The sequence below is a fragment of the Cajanus cajan genome, chromosome 6, assembly GCF_000230855.2.
Source record: "Cajanus cajan strain Asha chromosome 6, NIPB_CcT2T_4, whole genome shotgun sequence".
NCBI classification, from domain to species: Eukaryota; Viridiplantae; Streptophyta; class Magnoliopsida; order Fabales; family Fabaceae; genus Cajanus; species Cajanus cajan.
Genome location: NC_138522.1, coordinates 44595506 through 44618840, shown reverse-complemented (window position 1 = coordinate 44618840; position 23335 = coordinate 44595506). Strand labels below are relative to the sequence as shown.

Here is a 23335-nt window from a genome sequence, read left to right as displayed (position 1 = left end):
TTAATTCTCTCTAACTTCATAACTATTTTTTACAATCATGACAACAAAATTTGAAGAAAAAAAAATTTGTGCATATTATCCAACATCCAACTCTCGTGACTAAGAACGAGTTCTTACTCTAAGAAGTAAGAACTCTGTTAAGGGTATATTAAAAATAAACTCATAAGAAAATATATTTGGAAAACTTTATTGGCTTCCCTCGTGCTAGTCAAATCCATCAGGGAAGGTCTGAAACCAAAATAAAATAAAATGAGTATATAATAATTTACTTAATTCATACATTACATTATTTTCAAAACCAATTTTAGCTAGCAGCTCGGGCAGAACGGACGAAAAACCTCTTAACAAAACAGACATCTATCTCGTTTAAATTAAATAAACAGCTTCTTCATCTAACATGTAAAACACCACAACTATAAGAGTTCGCAAAAACTCTGCATCTAAAATTATCTTTATGTGTGATTTTATCTCTGTCAACCTGTGGCAAACATATATTTACTAATATACGTAATATCAACAGGCGCAGTGCTACAAGAAAGTCGCATTATATACATAACCATGCGGTGCTACTTGTACTTGAACGTGGCTTTCACACCAAATCAAACTCACGGCTACATCAGTAGAATTAAAGGCTCCCGCGTATTTCTGCTGCAAGTTGACAGCTTCGAATCCCCCAGAAAGAGCTGGGTTTCAGTTTTTTGTTCCTGGCTGTAAAAAGCCATCCCATTTGGGTTTTACATGTTGCACAAGTAGCGATTGTCCACGCATACCTGCCAAAAGTAGCATATTGGTACATAAGCTTCTCAGATCTCAGTTCTCACTAAACAACTAAATACAAATCAGACACATTATGTAGCATTCACAGCAAGAATCTCACGAAAAACATGACTTGCACAGTAGGTCCACATTATACGGCCCTAGCTCATCCTTTTCTGTCTCTGTTTTTTCCCATTTCTATTGCTGGGTATAGCAGACACGTTAAACAATACTTGACTCAGTAAATAAAACTTCACTTGAAGGATTGAAAGCCTTGGAGTAAAAGGGCCATCTACAAACTATTTTTCTGAATGGTTTATAAATTATAATAGAACTTTCCATAGAGCACAAGGAAAATACAAGAATAGAAAAGGCTAATGAAGAGTTGTCCACTCCTGCAATTTGCATATTAGCCTACGCCCTAATGGAATCGTGGCTAGCATTCCACAAAGACACTCTTTATCTATGGCTGAAAATGTTTGCTAAAAGAACGGCGTTTCATTCTGCCCATTTACTCATCAATCAATCAATAAATTACACTCACGACACTCATTTAGACCAAAAGCTAGAAAATTAATAAGAGAATTTTGAGTGGATAAATCAAAAGCATATCAAATATCAATAATAAACTAAAAATTTTTATACATAATAATATCAATTAAAAGGGCATCTGGTTAAGCAAATACAAATCAAATGAAAAACCTCAATATAATGAAACAAGGTTGATTGAATATCCGACCTTCACATATATACTCAGTTCATTATGAAGAGCATTAAAATAAACACGGACAAATTTTTTTATATTATTCTATTACTCTTGCAGTTATCTAAACCAAACAGCCAAACACCAACTTTTCTAGTAAAGAAAAAATTCATAAAATACAGAATATATATCTTCCCAAAAGTGCAGCAAACATATATATAAGTTAAAAAGTTAACTGAAGAGAACGAGAGCTCTTTAATTTCTCTGCATAAATCTAACATAAGCTCCCTTTAGAAAAACCGTGTGCACAAGTAACAAAATGGGATGCCCCAAAAGAGTGCATAAACTGAAGGCACTTTCAGCTCCTTTCTTCTCCCAAAACCCAGATAACAGGTAGAGAATGTTTCTGAAAAAAGAGAGGACAAATCCAATTCCACAAAGGAAATCCAGCTAAATCGTATTTCAATGACAGCACACTAGGTGAGAAATAAATGTATTTATACATGGGTCATCACTGATCACCATTACGTGAAGTATCATACAGATTCATGCAATAGTTTGATCTTTGACATACGGTATACATATAAACTCTGAAGTGAAATAAATAACTTGATATTTTCATAAAATCACATAATATGGAAATGGACCAACACTTACCCAGGAAACCAACTGTATTCTGCTACTGCTGGCCCAATGAGAGCTAAACCATTTGCCTTGTAAAGAGTCATTATCTCATGCACATAACCACCTGAATTCACATATGCACTAAGAGGACCCTCACTTGACATCACCAACATATCACTTCGTTTTGCAATTATAGTCTGCAAATTTTAATATGGTAAAAAAAGAGGAAGAATCATTACTTTCTACATTTGATGAAGTTGAAACATAATTGTAAATCTAAAATTGCCTCTGTATTTAATGACAAACAATATGAAGTGAAAAACAGTGGGGCTTTGGTAAGACATGATTACCTGGCAGCTCTTACACCGGATAAGCTCAATCTTTTCTAGTAATTCAATTTCTCTACGCAGCCTATATACAACGCCATCAATATCCAAAAGCTCCTGCCTTGTAGACTCAGACACAGGTATTTTACTGGCGATGTGAAATGATAACACATCAGGCTTCTTAACGAGACTATCCATCTTAGGCACTGCAACTATTCGGTTCCACATATCTACAGAATATCAACACAACCATTAGTCTTTATTCCAGAGCAACACATTTGTTTCACAATAAATAGCTAAAATTCAGAGACTGATCTTTTTATTTAATTTGAATTGTTTACACAATGGTAAGATTTTCGTCAAAAAGAAAATTAAACATAGAATTGTATTATCTAAATTATATTCAATTACAAATAAAAAATAATAATAAATTAATGAAAAAAATTCATTAATACTCTCTCTAGACTCATAAGCAAAAGTACCTAAATTTACACATATTAAAGAAGTTAGTTAAGTTCATTTAATTTTATTGATTTCATATAAAAACTAAATTTTGTTTCCTAAACTGCCCTTATTATTTATTGGAAATAGTAACCACAATTAATTTAAGGAGTATTTTTTTAAATGATAGCATTAAATAGGGTCAAGTTAGTTAGAAGTTGTTTATATTTAAGTCCAAAAATTTTATGTACAGTTTTGCTTATATATGAGTCCAAAGGGAGTATAATATTGTACATTACAAAACAATTTCTGAAAATTCTAGAAATACACGTAACTTGCTCATGAATTTTCATTGAAGGTCCTTGTTCAAATTTTAAAATCAATACTAACAGACCAGCATGTGGAAAAGATAATAAAAAAAATTATTTAGCCAACAATAGTGATACCATAAAAATGAAGGGGAAAAAATATGCAAGAAATATCTAATCAAGATCAGAAGAAACAAAGCAAAGTTACCTGCAGCCCTTTGTGCAAGCCAATAAGAGTCAAACATCTGATATGCCCAATGGGGCAAGAATGCTTTTGAAATTTTATGAGCTGGGTAGGCACACATGTTTTTACATCTATTAAGCTCTTCTTTCGATGACTGTTTTCTAGAAGTGGAACAGTCCCCAGTTCTTGAATCCAGATAGGATCTAATTTCCTGATCTGGCTTGTGCATGAATTTAAAGTCACTGCTATTTTCTGATTCATCCATTGAATCATGCACAATACTGGAGCCAACAACTGATAGATGGACTTTCTTTTCCATCAGTGAGAGCTCACTCTCAAAACTCTCTTCTGAATCACTTTCCTCATTCTTTGAGCTTTGCATCTTAATGTGAGAATACTTTGGAGACACCATATGTGAGACTGCTTGACTATTACTCAATGGTGCTAATTTTCCAAAAGCAACCCTTGGTGCTCTCAGTGGCAGATCTTCCTCAATAATTTGGATCTCTCCATAAGGCTAAAATCCAACCAAACAAAAAACAAGGGATATTTGTCAGCCTTTGGTTACATAGCTAATGCCCAAGTAGATAAAAATAAAAAGACAGTAAGGATAATAATATTGTGCTAACCACTCCTTCCACATCATTCCAGGTCCGTCTTAGGCGAAATCGTTGTTGTCCACGGGTAACAACATTCAGTGTACCATCCCCCAGACGCCCAAATTGTCGAATCTGAAGATATGTGTTTGGCAAGCAATATAAACCAACAGATATAGACACTGATGTCTTAGTCTAACTGTAGTAAGAACTAAGAAGACTATAGCTTGTAACAATAGATGATCTCATTTTAGTTTTCTCTCCTTTAAGAGATATGAGATTGATGACTGCTGCATTGCAAAATTAGGCTTTGTATTAATAAACAGGATGTTGTGTAAGTAAGTGATTAATTCAGCTCTGCTTCTCCCAACATCCAGTTGCATCAGAACAGTTTTTGCACAAACACACATGAAGAGTGATATGTACCTGTGCCAACATTAAATTTCTGAAGCGAAGTGATTTGCAAATTGCAACAGCTTTACCATGTCTCTTAAGGAAAATCTCTCAGGTACCAGGAAGGTGCCATTCATAAATTACATTATAAATATTAAACAGATAGAACTGTATTTTATACTTAAAGGGTTACATGTGGGCAGGAATATGTACCAACATAAATTATTCATCGTGAATGTTATAAATAGTACATCAGTTGAGATGTAATACCTCTGCAGTGGTCCCAATGCTTGCTGATTTCATCCTAAGATTTGCAGTATCCCTGTGAATTCGAATCTGAAAGGTAGATACATGTTCGTGCCACATTCATGTTTTAGAGAAAAATTAAAACAGATTTCAAAAGCATGAATAAACCACAAACAGTCATCATAGGGAGTTAACCTACCACACCAATGGTGTAAGGAATATTGTCTTGAGTCAAAGCTTTCTCAACAGCAGCCACGAAACGAGGTTCAATAACTCTAAGGGGAAGAGTGGCCCCGGGAAAGAGTACAACTCCTGAATATTGCAAGGAGTAGTTGAAAACTTAAAAAGTTAAAAATTATAAAATGAGCATAAGTAGGATGAGAATGCAAGCCATATGAGAAGACAACATTTTGCCACCTTTATACACCATTTTTCAAGAATATATTCCACAGAAGTTTCATAGAAATGTTAGAATCAAGGGGGGAAAAAAAATGAAACTGCCAAAAACACCCTGAGACAGTGCAGCTGGATAATCGATTGAGTTGAAACAACTTTATAGCTTTAGTGTCGAATAAAAAAAATTATACCTAGTTTTACTACTAACTCAACGAATAAAGATATCCAAACATAAATCACTTCACTTCAAAATCAATTCCACTAAAATTAATTATACAAATTCTCAGCCCAACACACGTTAGAAATAATACCTTGGAGACTGAAGAGTGGAACGTTGACAACAGCACCACCGTCCAACAACGCCGTCCTGTGGCGCGTGTCTTCGACATCTGCGGCAAACAACAAAACAAAGCAATAGCAACGCGTCGCAGAAAAAGGCGCAGACAGAAAGCATAACACAGGAATAGGAACGCAATAGAAACGCTAACCACCGAGATACGTATGCAAAGGCGCGATATAGGTATCGAAAGTGAATTCAACGGATGAGTCAGGATCAGGAGTGGGAGAAGTGAATTGTGAGAGGTATTGCGCATACTCCTCGTTGGCGTAGTCGTCGTCGTCGTCACCGGAGTGATCGACTTCTTCGACTTCGAGGTCCTCGAGATCGAGCTGGCGAATCACCTGGATTTGCAATCTCTCCCTCTCCAGAAGTCTCTCTCTCTCCTCGTCATCCATTTTCCGGTGCTAGGGCTTCGTGCGCAATTCGAGATTTGTAGAACGAGAAGAAGAAGAAGACGAAGAAGAAGAAGAAGAAGAAGGGGAAATGGAAGGTTGTGACACAGGGACTATGCCGCATCGCCCAAGGGGACTACACAACTCTCTTCAACATTGCACTTGCACACTTATGGCATGTCTCCATTACTCTATTTTCACAAAATAAGTATTATTTATTTATTCTTTTATGATATATTATATATAAAGTGTATATTAACGAAGTTAAATTCCGATACTGATTAAAAAAAAAACAACAACTTTGATTTCATTCTAATTAGTAGTTCAATTTTATCATTTTTACAAGAAATTTCTTATCATGAATTTATAATTAACTTATTTATCTTATACATCAATCATTCATTTTGTTATAATTTTTTAAATATAATAAAAATGAGATTTTAAAAAAATAATGATAAAAATAATAAAATATTTTTAAAAACTATAAATTTTATGATATTTTAATATATAGAAAAATGATATTTGAAAATAAAACTAAGGATTGATTATTACAAAATCAAAGTTTATAGTGTCTACTTTTTATCAGGATAAAGTTTAAGGATTGAGATAAAATTAAAGGGAAAATATCATTCAGTCTCTAAAAAATTTAGGTTGTTGATACTTTAATCCTTGAAAGTATGAAAATTTAGCAAAAAAAAAAGCTCCAAAGTTTAAAACGTTACTCACTTTAATTAAAAATTGAATAAAACATGCTACTAAAATGGTAATATGAATGTATATTTAGAAACGAAAATGATAAAAAGTAATTACTTTTAGAAACTTAAATGAAATAACTAAAATTTTTAATAACTTATTTAGGCTTTTTCTTATTTTAAGGGACTAAAATATTAAGGAGATGCACTTTTAAGGGCTCAAATGATATTTTACTCTAAAGTAAAAATTTATTTGTAAAAGAGGTAAAATTTAGGAGGGCTAAATGTTTTTTTCTTCTATTATTGTTAACCTTGTATATAAGTAAGGTGTGGTTTGCATATACAAATATGAGTATCCAAGTATGGAAATTATAATTGAAATTGTTATCCATGTTGGTATAAGATCGAGTACATGTATTATTTTTAAATGAGTATGTGAGCGGTAAATATAGTGTTCTACCCATACTTTATCCATTATCCATTTCCCATTCATATCCATAAACAAAATATAATAATCTTATCGCATATGTTTTTTTTTACAAAATAAAGCTTAGGTGAAAAAATATCAGGACAAGACAAAAATATCTCAACTAGATTGGCACCTTAAAGCCTATCAATCCTATACTTCCCCACCTATATAAAATAACAAAGAAAAAAGAACAAACAAAAATATGAGGAGAATAGACCAAAACTCATGAGAGACCAACAAAATCTAAAAGAAGATAAGTCATAATGATTCTTAAAAAATTCTTAATAAAACTAGGTAAGATATCACACCAAACAAATTCCTCCTTATGCTCTAAATCAGGCCTAACTAAAGCATCTGCACATTTATTACTTTCTGTAAAAATACGTGAAGCCATGAAAGACATAAAAACAAAGTTGTAAACAATGCTCCCACATGCGACGAATGATCCAAAGAATTAAGTTAACATTAGAAATAACATCCAACACCAACCTAAAGTCACACTCTAGCCAAAGATTATGCCAACCCCTCCAATGTGGTTGCTCAAAAGCATGCGTAACCACCATAATTTCAACAAAAAAAAAAGTTGATTCAATACTAATAAAAGAGGAAAAACCCCTAAGAAAAACTTCAATGCTATCATGAAAAAGACATCCACATGGCAAATGTCTTGGAGATTCTCTAACAACACCATCAATGTTACACTTAATGGAAACCACTAGTAGGCAAGTACCAATCAACCTATTTGATTAGGTAGATGAGGTTGTGAGAAGAATCTATGTACTATACATGCATACTGTCAAACATGAGACACACCCACTAGAAAGAGTGTTAAATAATGAAACAACCCCCATCATAAAAAATAAAAAAAAAAAACAAGGGGAAAACATCATGCTTTGATTCTTGAAACACAAATTATTCCTGACCAACTAAACAATCCAAATAACATGTATTAAAGTTGAAACTATTAATTTTTTACTTGCCCACTCCACTGTAGATCAACAATAACAAACAATTAATGGATATCTATTAATTCTAACGATTGTTGGAATATCTCCTGAATCCATTGCCATGATGAAATTGCAAACGAGCATCGAAGAAATAAATAGGACAAAACATCATCTGCCAAACAGAAAAGCAAAGGGGATAGAGGATCTCCTTGACCAGGCATGGCAACGGGGTGCGATGGGGTTGGACAAGTTTTATGTTCCCTGCCCTGACCCTCGTAGATTTATACTACCCTCACCCCGTCTCCAATTTTGTTAATCAGGAAAAATTTGAATCCAAACTTGAATTTAGTCAACACGGACAGGTTCGGATGGATACTCACGAACTGGGTTAGGATGTAATGCCTATCATTGACGAACCCCTTGTCTACATGTCAAAAAACCATACAACAAACTATGAATATTTAAAGATAACCTAGTTAATTCTAGAATTGTGCAAATCCAAACACAAATTTTCATGAAATTCAAATGCTTTTAACATTGGGATAAGAAAAATCCAATCCAAAGTATCAAAAGCTTTTCGAATGACCAATGTAATAGTCAAATTACCACTAAAAGAACACCGATCAAGCATATTTATGCCCTTGGAAGCAACGCAAACACAATCCAAAATTTGTCTTCCACAAATAAATCCCCTCTGTTTTGGAGATATAATTTTAGATGCAATGGTAGCAAGCCTATCTACAAGAACATTTGAGATTATTTAAAAGTAAAAATTAGCCATGACAATTGGCCAAAAATCCTGAATTTTATATGCACCAGATAACTTTGGAATGAGAGCCACCAAATTGGAATTCATACCTAAAAGAATTCAATTTTGAAGAAAGAACTGCAATGCAAAATGATAAACAATCAGACCAACAACATCCTAAAAAGCATGATAAAAACTATCATTAAACCCATTGGGACCAGGAGCCCCACATGGACTCATTGCCAAAGTAACACTTTGATTTCCTCTTGTGTAAAAGTAAGTTGATAAGCATAATATTTTCTTCGAGAGACACACAAGAGGGAATCATTGTCTCTACCAACTCACTAGGAACATATAAATCATCCAAATCATATAAGGAAGAGTAGTATTGAAGAAAATGATTTCAAATATCCTCTAGAGCATCAATAATTGAACCCCTCGCTCCAAGAGAAGTTAATGACCCACAAGAACAGGAAAAAATGTAGTATTACAATCACCCTTCAAAAAGTTCAAGCGAGATTTTTTCCTCCATAAAGATTCCTCAAAATTTAAAGCTTATTCTTACTCCAATTGAATCGCTAATATTTAGATTAAGAAGTAACAAAATAGGATGGAATTCTCTCTATTCTTTTATAACTTGCCCATAATATACAACATATAAAATATATATTATATTCCATGAATAATATATAAAGAATATAAGTTACTATACTTTCATCCAATTAAACACTGCTTATGTATGACAAATTATTGATTTTAAGAAAAGTAAGTACATAATTTTTTTTATTCAAATTGTGTAATAAAAAGTAGAGTTCCAAAATTAAAAATTAAAAATTGAAAGAGGACACAAGTGCATTTTGTTTTTCAAAAAGCTTCGTTATATGAAAATAGATGAGTAGATCAGGCATTTGTGTTTTACATTTTGATTCTTCAAATGAGAGCCATTGATCTTGTTTTTGTTGACACACAATGAAGATCTAAAGCTGCACTCGAGTGAGTGTGTCTTAAAAGTTAAACCGCGAGTGAGTCCTAAACAGATAAAGCTAAACACTGAAAATACACACAGGCGTGTGGTGCAGCGGGGGAAGATGAGCGTTTCACATTTCGCGGTTCTATCGTGTTGTCGTCCACGCTTCGCCCCTTCGCTGTACTGTGTACACACTCTCTCTCCTCATTTTGTTCTTCGCATTTAGGTCTTGTCGTTTTAATTACAGTTCCAATCACCAGGTCGTGTGCTTCAACCCTCCTTCGTTCCCGCATCCACTGTTGCTCCACTCTCTCCGCTACTTCCACAGAGGCTCCCACTCCAACCACCCTAAAGTAATACTAATAATCGCATTTTTTTTTTTTTGATTTTCGTCTAAATTTAAGAAGAATTTCGTGTCGTTTACTCAACTTGTTCCTTCGTCAGGAAACGAGTAGTATCGGGAGTTCAGCCCACGGGCTCAATTCACCTCGGAAACTATTTTGGCGCCATCAAGAATTGGGTTGCACTTCAGGTTTATTCATACTTTTCCCCCCTACATTTTTAATTGATTTTTTTTTTTTGGTGTTTTGGATTTCACAACTAATTTAATTGTCAGTGAGTGTGGTGGGATGCGAGTTAGACAAATGAGTGCAGTTTGCTTATATCTACGAGTTAGTTGGATTCAGCATGTGAAAAACAAGTTGATTGATTCGATTCACGAATTTGCTGTTCTTTTAAGACATTATATTGTTTTCGTTTTGCAGAATGTGTATGATACACTTTTCTTCATTGTGGACCTGCACGCGGTATGTCTGTATTCCTTCTATTACCTAGACTTATGAAGTGCCTAATGAGGCTTCTGTTTTTCTCTTTTTTATTGTTTGAGCTCATATAACTAATTATTTCGGTGTATGTTATCATGTGGAGAAGAAAGGATATTGATATTGTTGATTTTTCTTTTGCTTGCTGCTTCTGAAATCTGAATTCTGATCTGTAGTTACTTTAGTTTATTGTACCCTTTAGACATTTACTCTTACTGGAACCAATACGCAAAATAGGTCAATTAATTTGGAGCTTCTTGTTCTCTGCCCTATAAATTCACAGGTTTACTTATAACTGAGGATAAAGATCCAAATTTTAGGATAATTTAAGTTTCACTTTTCTGATAGTTTAGTTGTACATTTTTATTTACAGTTGAGATTTCAACTGGAATCCTCACAGGTTATTCTTGTTGATAGTATAAAGGGTGGCCATATTTGGTCAAAGATGTACAACCTATGAAGCATGGATGCTGTGAATCACATGGACACAGACAATAAAACTGTCCCTGCAAAATTTAAAGTACCTTGTTAGGATATATAACACCACTTTATGTTTGACCTGTGCAGATGCCACCCCTTTTTATTTTTTTAAGTGTACATGCTTTAAAATTGCACCTTATGATCTGGCTAATTATATTGGTTTTCTGAGAGGAATTTGAGGACTAATTTTATGCTTTTATTTTACTAATTTCTGGTTAAAGCCACTTTTCTTTTTTTCATGATGTTGAATGGTACTGTCCCATTTCTCACCCCTTCAGATTTTATCTTACAGATCACGTTACCTTATGATGTCCAACAATTATCTAAAGCTACAAGGTCAACTGCTGCTATTTATCTAGCATGTGGAGTGGATCCTTCAAAGGTTCTTTGCAACTTTTGCTCGGAGCCTTTTTGGGAAATAGTATTTATGGTGGAAATGTCAAGATCACTGTGGATAAATGACATTCATTTTGTGCATACAGGCTTCAGTATTTGTACAGTCTCATGTTCGGGCACATGTAGAATTGATGTGGCTGCTAAGTTCCACGACACCAATTGGTTGGCTGAACAAAATGATACAGTTTAAAGAGAAATCTCGCAAGGCGGTGCGTTCATAGCTGTATGAATTCCTAATTTCATTCTATAAATTTTATTTATTATTTTCGTTGTTTTATGGATCTAATTTGATTTTTTTGTTCTATTTATATTATTTCTTCTTTCCTATCTGTACATTTCCTTCTTGACAGTGGTCTACTTGAAGTAAGATAGTTTTAATTTGATTCTTAAATTAAACAAACTTTGGGAATAGGATTCAAACAGAAGATTTGCTTTGGACTGACTTTGTGTTTTTATATTTTGAATTCTACACTGGTTGTGATAGTGTGACTACTGCTGCATATTTAATTTATTTTAGGAACAATTGGAATATAAACAATATTCACTCTCTTTAGCAAACATGTAGGGACAACAGTTATTCATGAATAAATACAAATATAAATGGGAAAAAAGTTTTTTGAATGGCAAGAACTTGAGTTATTTTTGAGCTTTGATTTTGCTTCAATTCTTTGTATTACCAACTATAAACCTTTAGGTTACTTCTCTATAATGGAAGGAAAAAACTTCTGGTCTGATACTAAGGCCTTGATTTTCAGTAAAGCCTAACATATATGTTCAATGTTATCAAAATTGAGATTTTACGTAAGATCAGGAATGAGGTAAAAGGTTGTAACTAAAAATGTCAAATTATACTTAAGTATAAACAAATATAATGAAAATAACCTCCAAATCACATCATTAAACTAAAATGAAAATTCATAAGCATAACATTTAATACAACTCATAAATCATAATTAGTCACATAAGTTTTTCATAACATAACACAACTAAACACAAGAAAATATAGTCCAAGTCTGCAATTATACAATATTAGAATCTAGAATTCTAGATACTAGTCTAGCAACAATTGCTAATTTTCCAGATAAAAACATGAAGCCAGAGAAGAAAGAGAGGGCGAGGGGCACTTGATGTGAGAAAGAGAATCTTCTCTCTGCTATGATCTCTGCTGAGCCTCCAGCTAAATTGTGAGGGTGAGACTTGAGAGATCAGAAGTTACAGATCAGAGGGTTTTGGTTGGTGTATTTGGGGAAGTAAAGAGGGTCAAAAGAGATGGTAGAGACCTATTTCTGTGTTGGTATGGGTTATGTACCTGATTATGTTTAGAAAAACTGTTTTCCCCCTTTTTGGGTTGAGAAACCCAAACTGCTACCCACTTTCTGGTGGAATTGTGGTAGTTGTTATGAGCTCATGATTCCACACTCCAACTCAATGATTCCACTACAATTCCACCAGAGTATAGCATTTTGGATCGCAAGGCTTAGGAAAATCACAAAATCGTGCAATTTCACGATTTATGCAATTTTGACAACACTGTATATGTTGTTTATGTATGTAACTTCCTGTTGGATTTACTATGTAGCTTGTCTTTTGCAAATGAAGGTTTGCTAGATCAGGTCTATAGTGCTCCTCATGCAGACATATGTTTTTGTTTATTAAAATAATATATTATTTTTGGAATTGGATTTGTAGGGAGATGAAGAAGTTGGGGTTGCCCTTTTGACATATCCTGTTTTGATGGCTTCTGATATACTTCTGTATCAGGTGATTCCTGACTCTCTACCTTGTGGAAATTTTACAATTTACTTTCTATGGAAGTTTAAAAACCTAATAAATTAGCTAATTTTACTTAATATGATGATTGTTGTTTTGCTTGATTAGTATTTGCAACCTCAATTTTTGGAGAAATTTATTTAAAATGCATTGTGATGTTATATTAAATATACCTTGAATAAGAATAATTCTTATAAATTGCAGCATGCTTCTGCAGTCTGATTTTGTTCCTGTAGGTGAAGATCAAAAGCAGCATTTGGAGTTGACCCGTGACTTGGCTGAAAGAGTTAATAATTTATATGGAGGAAGAAAGTGGAAGAAATTAGGCGGGTGAGTAATTGTTTTTAAACAGGACATAAAAATCATCCATAAGATGGGTTGGGAATTATTTAGCTTCTTTTATAGATTTTTTAATGGGCTTGACCATTTTTACTTTGATTGTGTACATTTATGACAGCCGAGGTGGTGTTATATTTAAGGTAAGTTTATATATCATCCCATTAAAAAGAGCTAATGAATAATAATGCAATGGAACTGTATTTTTGTCTAACAGCACTTTCTGGAATATAGGTTCCAGAGCCCCTTATTCCTCCCGCTGGTGCCCGGATAATGTCCCTAACTGATGGCCTGTCCAAGGTTTTCTATTTTTTCCTTTTGTTATTTATTCCTGCTTACATGTACATACATTACACACAGCACTTTTGTATCTAATTCTTTAGTAAATAATATCTGCCAGTTGATTTGCTCTATAAATCATTACCTCTTGAAAATTCAGCTGGTATGTTAGATAGGTCGTTTTAGCATCAAAGAATGCAGAATGTTAGATAATATAAATTATAGAAGTTTGCCTGCAATCAGTGACAATTTTTTAGGAATTCAACTGCAGAACAATATTTACTGCTTTGAACTTATTATTTTTTTTCTTCCATTTATTATGGATTCAATTTGTAGATGTCAAAGTCTGCACCTTCTGATCAATCCAGAATCAATATTCTTGATCCTAAAGATGTAAGTAAAAAGGAATCATTTTTATGTGTAGGCCTTGCTGTGTAGGGATAATGTATGACTGTTTTCTGAACTCTTTGCATGTAATCTATGATTACGACTCTGGGAATTTCATGTGGCTTGTAATTGGTTGATGTTTGAGACAGCAATTGTGATTTGCACGTGAATAAATGTTATGTCTCATCATAAGCATAGTCTTATAGGCAGTAGCATTCAACTATAAAAAATGTTGAATTTAATTTTATGTTGGTATAAACTTCTATCTGATTTTTGTTTCTAAAAGACTATATGATCATGGATGGAAGTTGATGGATATATATTTTGTTGTTGTAAATACTAATCCTGGTTCTGGTGGAGTTTTATTGAGATAATTTTCCAACTGTGGGAAAAAGTTGAAAGAAACTTTTGAGATTAACCAGTACATTGACTTGGGATGCAAAGGTATAGAGGGTAAAAACTAAACAGTTATCTTTCAGGAAGATTTTAAGATGACTTCTAGTTAGCATTTATGTTAGGGAGGAATATATCTGAGGCTATATGCTGGCTGCGAAGATTGGTGGGGTTGTGCTTGGCTCAGATGGTTCTCACTATACAGATCTATTTATTCTTGGTTTCATGTGATACTCTAATAGCTTCATTTCTGTTTCTTTTTGGTATTTACATTTCCTAACTTTTTTTAATCTTTTTAGGATATTACTCTTTCTTTTGATATCTCCCTTGTCAATAATTTTTATTTTTAATTAATATAAAAATGAAAATGTAAATAATCATAGAACAAATTTATTATGTTCTATATGATGTAAATTGCAAAGTTATGAAAGTCGGATTTACATTTTGGTTGTGTTTAATAGTTTTGTAGGGTAGAACAACGGCATACTTGTGTGATAGTTAGCTTATCAAATACTCTTGTTCAATATTTTTCAAACTCTAACAACATGCATTGCATGTGCATCATTTGAAGAAATTTGAATTTCTAGTCTGCATAACTAGATACTGTTACTCCCTTTGTCTTTTTTTTTTTTTTTTTTGTGTCCTTTTATAAGTAAAAAATTATTCATATTTATCTATTCTTTTAAAAGTCCAAAATAACATTAATTACTATCCTTTTCAATCGTGCTTTTGTATTCACCCAATTCTTAAATATTTTATACATTTATCATATACGAGAGAGAATAATGGAGGTAATGTAGAGAAATAAATGATAGAGTAATTAATTAATAAGACAGACATCAAATTGAAGAGATTAAGGGCATAATAGGAAAAAATAATTTTAATATAAACTAGGACACTTGTTGAATTTTTTAATCTGTGTTCCATAACCTTAAAATATAGATAAAAAGAAATGGAGGTAGTAACATGTATTTGGCACACAAGCATAGGTTGGGATTTGGGTAGAATTGAGAGGCTTAGTTTCAAATCTTTTAAATAAAGAGAACAAAGTGTCTATATCATAGAGACCGGAGAGATATATTAGAAATACTGACGGTCTTATTCACAGAAATAAAATAAATTGCAAATTTTTATTTTTTGTTTTTGAAATTTTCATTGAAATAGATTTATGGTATTATTGAGTCTTAGGTTAAAGTTGCTTGTTTGTGGTCATGCTTAGCATATTTGACTACTTGAAAGTACGCTTGGGCACATGATTTCCAGTTTATATGATTATGTGTATTTAATTTGTGAGGATGAGCCTTGGTGCAACAGTAAAGTTGTTGCCTTATATGCCTTCTCCATATCCCTCTAGGTGTGTATATAGTCCCTGATCCTTTGGACAGTTCTTACTCTAATTTGGCATTTTTCTCTCATTTTTATTTGTAAAAAATATATATTGGGAAAAAAATAACCGTATGTCATGATTTTAATGGAAGGAGTACATACTCCTAGGGATGAGAATGTGTTCCACTAGGCTGCACTAAATGTACTTAATTTGCAATGCTTTTGTTGTCACCCATATTGGATGACGTGTTCCTTGCAAGTTGCAACTTTCATGCTAATGTATGACTAAATTTAACTATGAAATAAGATTTCTATTTGTTCTGTAAATGTTAGTTCTCCTTTACTTGCTCTAGCTCAGAGTTTGCTTATTTTATTTTGTAGGTTATAGCAAACAAGATCAAACGTTGCAAAACTGATTCATTCCCAGGGTTAGTACTTGTAATATTACTATTGATGATGATCTTGGTCCTTAGAGGTTTAATCTATAAATGCTTTCTTTTTTCTCTATTTACTTGTTTTCAAGAAATCTTTCTTTTTGGTGTTCTCAAATTATCACGTACACTTTCTGACAAATATTACAGCTTGGAATTTGACAACTCTGAGAGGCCTGAATGCAACAATCTTCTTTCCATATACCAACTTATTTCAGGAAAGACAAAAGAGGTCAGAAATGTTATATATATATATATATATACACACACATATGATTTTTTCCCGTTGTCAATATGTTTTTTGTGGTTCTGATTCTACCTAGTTCAATTAAGTGTTTCTAATACTTTCCATGTCTAATTTTTTACTTGCTTTGTGATGCTTTTTGTGAAACATTATAAAGTGAGTTTTCGGTCTTTAAAAAGTAAAATGAGTTGGCCCAAAAAAACAAATGACATATAGCATCCTATATGTTAATCACTGTGTTTATCTTTGGTCACTGTTAGATAAGCACATTTATTACATCTAAATATGGAAATATCTGTTCCTACAACTTAGGAATTTAGATGATTCTTTTGTATCTATGATTCATTCTGCTATACTCTTACATGATTATAAATAAGAAGCAAACTGTGGACATACAAAGCATAACATTCAATATATCCTTTCTATATGGTATCAAGAGTTTAGGTTTCTTTTGTTTTTCCTACTTCGCTCTGCCTCAGGTGGTTCCCATTAATGGTTGAACAATACCTGCAACCCATTCCAGTTGTGCATATCATTGTGGAGGGCATGGCATTGAGAGTTGTTGGGATTTTCAAATTCAGGTCCAAGGTCTGATAACATGGGGAGCATTAAATGGAGTGACAATACCCGATAAACAAAGGCTGTGTTGATTATAATGGGATGGGAAAGGGTTGTATGGTGGACTAGGTCTCTTAGAGTTTCTTTATCTATTGTATATTCTATAACTTACTAAAAAAAAAGGTCTTAGGACTCGAGGGCTGTCTTGGGGCAGTCTTTGCAAACTGTTTGAAATAAACTAGTGATATTAGGCTATCTGGCTATGGGTATCTGCGAAGTAGTTAACTAGGATGGTCTGTTTTTGCTTCAAGAATATGTGTCTGTTTTTAAATTCATGATCATGAATTAGTCTTTCTCAAATTGTGGCTTTAACATGAGTATCTTTTAAATTTCCTCAGCATAGTTGTAAACGAATTATTTCTAAAAAGTCAGGTGATGAGATATTGAACTTTTGTGTATGCAGACAAATTCCTGTTTAAACTTTGAAGTGTTGCATTTATTTAAAATGATTCCCAATCATGCAGCAATTCCTGACTTTAAAACAATTTGATACCCATTTTTATATGCAGGAGGTTGTGCTGGAATGCCAAAACATGAACTGGGGCACATTCAAACCTCTTTTAACAGACGCCTTGATCGATCATTTGCATCCCATTCAGGTTTCACCTACTAAATGTTACCTTTTGTAAGATTTTATGACGGAGCAATAGTGGTTGTTTACTCTGTACAGATTTACATTTTCCTCCTTGTTTGATGCTGGAATCCATCTTACATCCTAGGCCTCTGATTGGATAATTTACTGATGCATTGACAACTTAGCCCCGTTTACTCTTTTTATTAGTCAGCATTTCTAATCACTAATTTGACATAATGTATGTTAAATAGTTTTTTGAAAAGTTCAATTTTGAAAGAATGATTTTACGTTTGGATTTGATTAGATGAGAATGTTTTGTTTGGATAGTTTGGTATAAAACTAGACACAAATACCATACCATGCTTTGCATGGAAGCAAAACACAACCAATCAAATTTCAATTCCAAAAAAAACACTAGGCGGGGAAATTTCTATAAAATGGTGACATCCAAAACCTGGACAGTTTTAAATTTTAATATAACTGTAGATATAGATCAGAAACAAAGTTATGGTGAAATATTATTTTATAAAAATTGGGGGTATTTTTCTGAAATAGTTCCAAACTTTGGTTTCTTAACTAACTGGAAAGTTGTTTACTACCTAACCACATTTTCTATTAATTGTCAAAGAACTGGTTTTATTAACCTGTTACTTTTTCACTGTAGTTGAATATGGTCTTAAAAGTCAAGTAGAGACTAGGTTCTTGTTGTCAAGAATTAGTCCTCTCAGGTCTTTTGCTTCCCTCTATTATGTAGTCTCACTGTTCCATAATTCCATTGATTAACTGCTTTGCGGACATTTTTTTGTTTGTTTCCCTTATAAAAGTTGGTCCCCTATATTAATTTCTTAGCAAGTATGGGTTCTTTGCGTAATCACTTATTTTCTTTTTACCTAACTTTGGTAGGTTCGCTATGAGGGAATCATGTCCGATTCAGGTTATTTAGATGAAGTTTTGGCACAAGGTGCTAGAAAAGCAGCAGATATAGCAGATACTACACTTCATAATGTTTACCAGGCAATGGGATTTTTGAGGAGACAGTGATAATTGATGCCAAATGAATTAAGATTGGGGATACAGCAACTTAAGAGCTAACTTTTTAATGACCCATGATCAGCCTCAAAATTTTGGAGTAATCTTATGGACATATGCTCGACTACTGGAAATGGAAAGATGATTTGATATAAAACCTAAAGTTTCCTTTATTTCTTGATGCAATAGGCTTTATATCTTTTTCATATTTCTTCATGAATTTGGTTGTAGCCTTAATTTATTTATTTTTTCAATCTCTTCCATTGTTTACTTGTATTTTACAATGAATTCAAATTGATAAATGGTTTCGCCATTGTATTTGATGGTGACAGGACCTAGTCCTCACCAAGTTCTCATGATGACAACACAACCCATTGTTTTAGCTCATTAATTGTATCTTCATTTTACTTACAATCTGGAATAACTAACTTCATCCCCCCGCCCAAAAAAGAGATGAATTAGACAGTCTTGTTTTTTTAATCTTTTTGTTAGTAGTATTCTTTATTAAAGACAATCTTATTCGAGTAACATCTATAAGATTATTATAGTCGACAAAATTCTATCTCTTGAATATTTAACAGTTACATGTTGATCTAAGCTCTTGTTTTTCAATTTATTTAAGATGATAAATATTCTGGATAAAAACATTTATACAAGAAAGCTCTCAGCGCCATTATAAATAAGCATCCATGCCCTTGTGAAGATGGTGGAAGTCGAAGAAACATTTATACACCACAGTGGCATTCTTATCGACATCGAATACTTGCTGCAAGGCGGAATATTAAATCCTCGAATCAGTTATGTATATTTCTCAACCAGGAGATTGTTTGTTTGATTGATATACAGCAAGGAGTCTTTTGACGCACCACAGAATTAGTTCGATGAATAAATGTGAATGTGATGGAGCATCTGAAGAAACCATTGGAGAGAACATAGCGCTGCAAAATGTATGATTGCTTTCGTTCTCTTTTCTTTATGGGCACCAAAAGAATAAATGATGCGTCTCTTATCAGAAACTGTATGCTCACTTCGTGTTGGTAGAGATGAACCGGAAAAAGACATGCCAGGGTCCACCATTGGTTTATTTAAAGTAAGATTCTCGTATGCAAATAAAAATATTGATGTAACGTTTATGCTATTTCAGTTCTTATGTGGGGATGCTTATATTTTTACCTATAAAGATTAGGTCACTTTGGGAAGTACTTTTAGCTAGCATCTTTTTTTTTTGCTAGTTGAAAATTTGTTTAACTTTATTAACTATACTCCTATTTGGTGAAAGTTTTTTTTAGTAGCTTATACTTATAGCGTTATTTTTTTAGCATTTTTTTTTATAATTCTAGTTTTTAGTTCCTAACTTCGATGTTTTATTCTTTTTTGCCTTTAAATTATTTATGAAACTTTCTTATTACCTTTTTTTTTTTTTTTTTAACTTAGGTTAGTGACCTCCCCCTCTTCTTACACTATTTTAAATTTTTAACTATTATATTATTTACATTATTTATCATATTATTATTTTAACATTATACTTAAAGATATTCTAACTTACATTAATCAATACAATGAAAGTATGAAATTAATATGTATTTTAATTTATTTTATTCTAAACTTGGTTGATAATATTTGAAAAATATAATATTAGTAGAAAAGACTATATAATCTGAAAAAAATTTAAACTAGAAAATATAACTAAAATAATTGATTTACACATAAAAATTACAAGAGTTTAAAATTAATTAAGAAAACTAAAATTATCATTATCTCAATACATTTTTATCAATAAAATATAAAATATCCATATAATTTTATAAATTATGCTATATTTATCAGTCACTTCATCAAATAATGATTTTATTAAACAAATATTCAAAAACCCAATTTAACAGTTTTCAAAGTACCTACTTTCTACTGTTAACAAACCTTCAACATTCAACTAACTTTCTAGTTTTTAACTAGCTTTTCAACTATTTCTACCAAAACGTACGAGATAACCTGTTATGCTATGCACACACATTAAATAAATTTTGATGTGCAATTAGACTCAGAATTTATAGCTTATTTAAAACTGAAATTGATGGAACAGCATGATTGTATCAGTGCCAATGTGTAATCTTGCGGATTTACGATGATGGATATTTATTGTATCTGAATTATTCACCTTATTTCCCCATCTCACCAGATCTATTCTTTGAATAGAACAGAGCAAGGTGCTCTCCATCTTTAGAGAAAAAACAGCTCATAAAGTTCTATTGTGTGTATTCGTGTCATCTTTAGATTAAACAGATAGATAATGCTTCTACAGAAAATGACACAATGCATGACTGTTCGATCGTGTTCTTTTAAAGAAAACAATTTGGTGTAAAAATATGTTTTTAAAACTAACAATAATTAGACAAATTTTCGTTCAAGAAAAACAAAAACTTAAAAGTAAGTGATTTTAATAATTTAAAAAATAAAGAATAAAATGTTCTTAAAAATGTCATTAAAGTTGTTTTTTTTTGTTTTTCAAAAATAATCCAAAGGTGTGGTAAAAAGATTGGATATATTATACAAAGAGTTAATCACCTATATACTGACAACCAATTAGATCTTTTAATTGTGCTATGTCACTGTTAAAAATAAATATGTTTATAGTGACATGACACAATTAAAAAATTAATTAGTTATCAGTATAAATTTATTTTACATTAACAGTATATAGATAATTAACTCTTATACAAATACAAATTGCCGTTCTTGCAATATAATTCTTCCCTGCAAATAAATTTGGAATCATGCTAGAGGAGGATTTCATATGACAGATTATTTGAAATGGAAAGTAAATACATAAATCAACAAGATTGGGGACGGGTGTCGCTGTTTGGATTTTTTAAATAAAAATAAAAATAATATAAAGATAAAAATGATAATAATATGAATCAAATATAAAAATAAAACTAATATGCAATTTCTATTTAATTTAAATACAATACCAAAATCGAATCAAATAAATTTACATATAGCAATCAATTTGATTTGTTTTGGTGGGTCTTTTATTTATTTTTTCATAAATTACATGATTTTAAAATGATTTTTAATTTAATAATCAATAAAATAAAGCAACATTTATTAATAATTTGAGTTAGGATTAGTTCTTAAAAATGATAATTTGCATAATTAAAAGTAAGGATGAAAATATTGTAACCACAGATATTTGCGAATTAATGTTGCAACATAAATAATTAAATGAGTATATATATATATATTAATTTATATTTATATATAAAGAGAATTATCTATTTTTTTGTGTATATTTTATTTGAGACAATTTTAATCTTTTAAATAAAAATAAAAAATTGTTAAATGGAAGTTTTAAAAAGTTACATCAGTTTTGTAGTTTATAATAACGGTACATTATTCTATTGATATGAATAATTAAATGGAGGCATGAAATGTTTTTTCACTCACTAGTTACAATAACAATAATATGGCTAAAATTTATGACTATGTATGTATTAATTCAAACATGAAATTAAAGTATATAATAAACAATTCTTCCTTCAATACTTATTAAATATTCGTTATAATAAGTTACTTAAATGTCTTTATAGTATTATCTGAATACACGTAAAATTTTGTTTATTAATATTTTTTATCCATCAAAATTACAATAACAATATCAAAATTTAAATTTAAAATCTTATACATATTGTTCCAACCTCTCACCGGTTGATCGATCCAAATGAGTCACTTTTGTTTAGACCTATGAAATAAAATTATTGTGTGTATGTTTATTGAATTTTATTTAGACTTATGAAATTAAAATATTTTCTAACTTAAAGTATCTTGATTAGTATAGTTATGTAAAATACTGAATAATTTTACTCTATACTTCTAAACATTTTTTTTACTCGTCAGACTTTGAATTGTTCTCATGTCTAATGGAAAATACAAAATATTAATGAACAAAAAAAATTATTTTTTAAATGTCAAAATAAATAAAAACTATTGTTAAAGTGGTCTAAAGATGCTTTTATTAAATATTTACGGCTATCCACAAGTACTTTTAATATGGATACTTATTTAAAGAGTACTCAGACAAGCACAAGATAAACGTGAAACAAATATTGTCGGTCTCGTGAATGTATAGAAAATGTGTTTGAGAACAATGAGAAGGGAAACTCTCTAAAAATAGATAGTTTGATTATCGATAAAATTATTGGTTAAAAAAAATACGAAATCACATATTATCATTATTGAAAGATCAAAATACTACTATATAGTTGAACAAATCAATACAAGTATAATTTGATAGATTGACAAAGTTGTTAATTTGTATGAAAACAATATATATAAATCTTTTAGACTAATGATATTTACAGTACCGCGCGAGTGATAACCGTGATTGGAAAAATAATCACTCCAAAGATTGAATTGAAAAAAAAGAAGAAAAACCTCCTAAGCTTGAGTGCGTGGGTCAACTACTCTACATTAAATTCTGTTAAATAATTTTGAATTAAAATAATTTTTATTCTTAAAATCACAATTTTTGTTTATAAAAAAATAAGTAAATATTGTATACATTGGTTGTGTTAAGAATTTTTACAGAATCACCGATTACAAACCATCATATGTGATAAATTTGTTGATATGTGATTTCTTGAAAACCAAAGTTAAACTCATAAATATTTGTCATTTTTTTTTATATCACAGTGCCCTGTGAAACTTGATGAAATGACTCAAATTC

General features: G+C 31.6%; 2 protein-coding genes across 2 annotated transcripts; one reads left to right on the top strand and one right to left on the bottom strand.

Moving 5' to 3' along the window:
- Positions 1 to 229: 229 nt before the first annotated feature.
- On the bottom strand, positions 230 to 5896 carry LOC109818047 (ATP-dependent protease La (LON) domain protein). Its single transcript, XM_020383443.3, has 9 exons — positions 5462 to 5896; positions 5285 to 5362; positions 4777 to 4889; positions 4602 to 4667; positions 3972 to 4073; positions 3367 to 3859; positions 2434 to 2639; positions 2117 to 2280; positions 230 to 770 (listed from the first exon to the last, which is right to left on the bottom strand). Exons 1-9 carry the CDS (start codon positions 5706 to 5708, stop codon positions 626 to 628), a joined length of 1614 nt encoding a protein of 537 aa, XP_020239032.1. The 5' UTR covers positions 5709 to 5896; the 3' UTR covers positions 230 to 625.
- Positions 5897 to 9509: 3613 nt separating this feature from the next.
- OVA4 (Nucleotidylyl transferase superfamily protein) lies at positions 9510 to 19026 on the top strand. The gene is made up of 14 exons (XM_083077169.1): positions 9510 to 9708; positions 9789 to 9881; positions 9973 to 10060; positions 10293 to 10334; positions 11122 to 11211; positions 11312 to 11434; positions 12915 to 12986; positions 13213 to 13325; positions 13453 to 13474; positions 13566 to 13631; positions 16098 to 16144; positions 16298 to 16379; positions 17519 to 17608; positions 18487 to 19026. Exons 1-14 carry the CDS (start codon positions 9650 to 9652, stop codon positions 18622 to 18624), a joined length of 1125 nt encoding a protein of 374 aa, XP_082933295.1. The 5' UTR covers positions 9510 to 9649; the 3' UTR covers positions 18625 to 19026.
- The last annotated feature ends 4309 nt before the right edge of the window (positions 19027 to 23335 follow it).

Bases quoted from the DNA above. Each gene is read 5' to 3' on its own strand.
- LOC109818047 (XM_020383443.3), bottom strand. From the start codon at position 5,708: ATGGATGACGAGGAGAGAGAGAGACTTCTGGAGAGGGAGAGATTGCAA. The intron at 2,281-2,433 runs GTAATCATGTCT...TAAAATTTGCAG, and splicing joins TCCGGTGTAAGAGCTGCCAG to ACTATAATTGCAAAACGAAG. The intron at 771-2,116 runs GTAAGTGTTGGT...TACTTTTGGCAG, and splicing joins GAATACAGTTGGTTTCCTGG to GTATGCGTGGACAATCGCTA.
- OVA4 (XM_083077169.1), top strand. From the start codon at position 9,650: ATGAGCGTTTCACATTTCGCGGTTCTATCGTGTTGTCGTCCACGCTTC. The intron at 12,987-13,212 runs GTGATTCCTGAC...ATGCTTCTGCAG, and splicing joins CTGATATACTTCTGTATCAG to TCTGATTTTGTTCCTGTAGG. The intron at 13,475-13,565 runs GTAAGTTTATAT...TCTGGAATATAG, and splicing joins GAGGTGGTGTTATATTTAAG to GTTCCAGAGCCCCTTATTCC.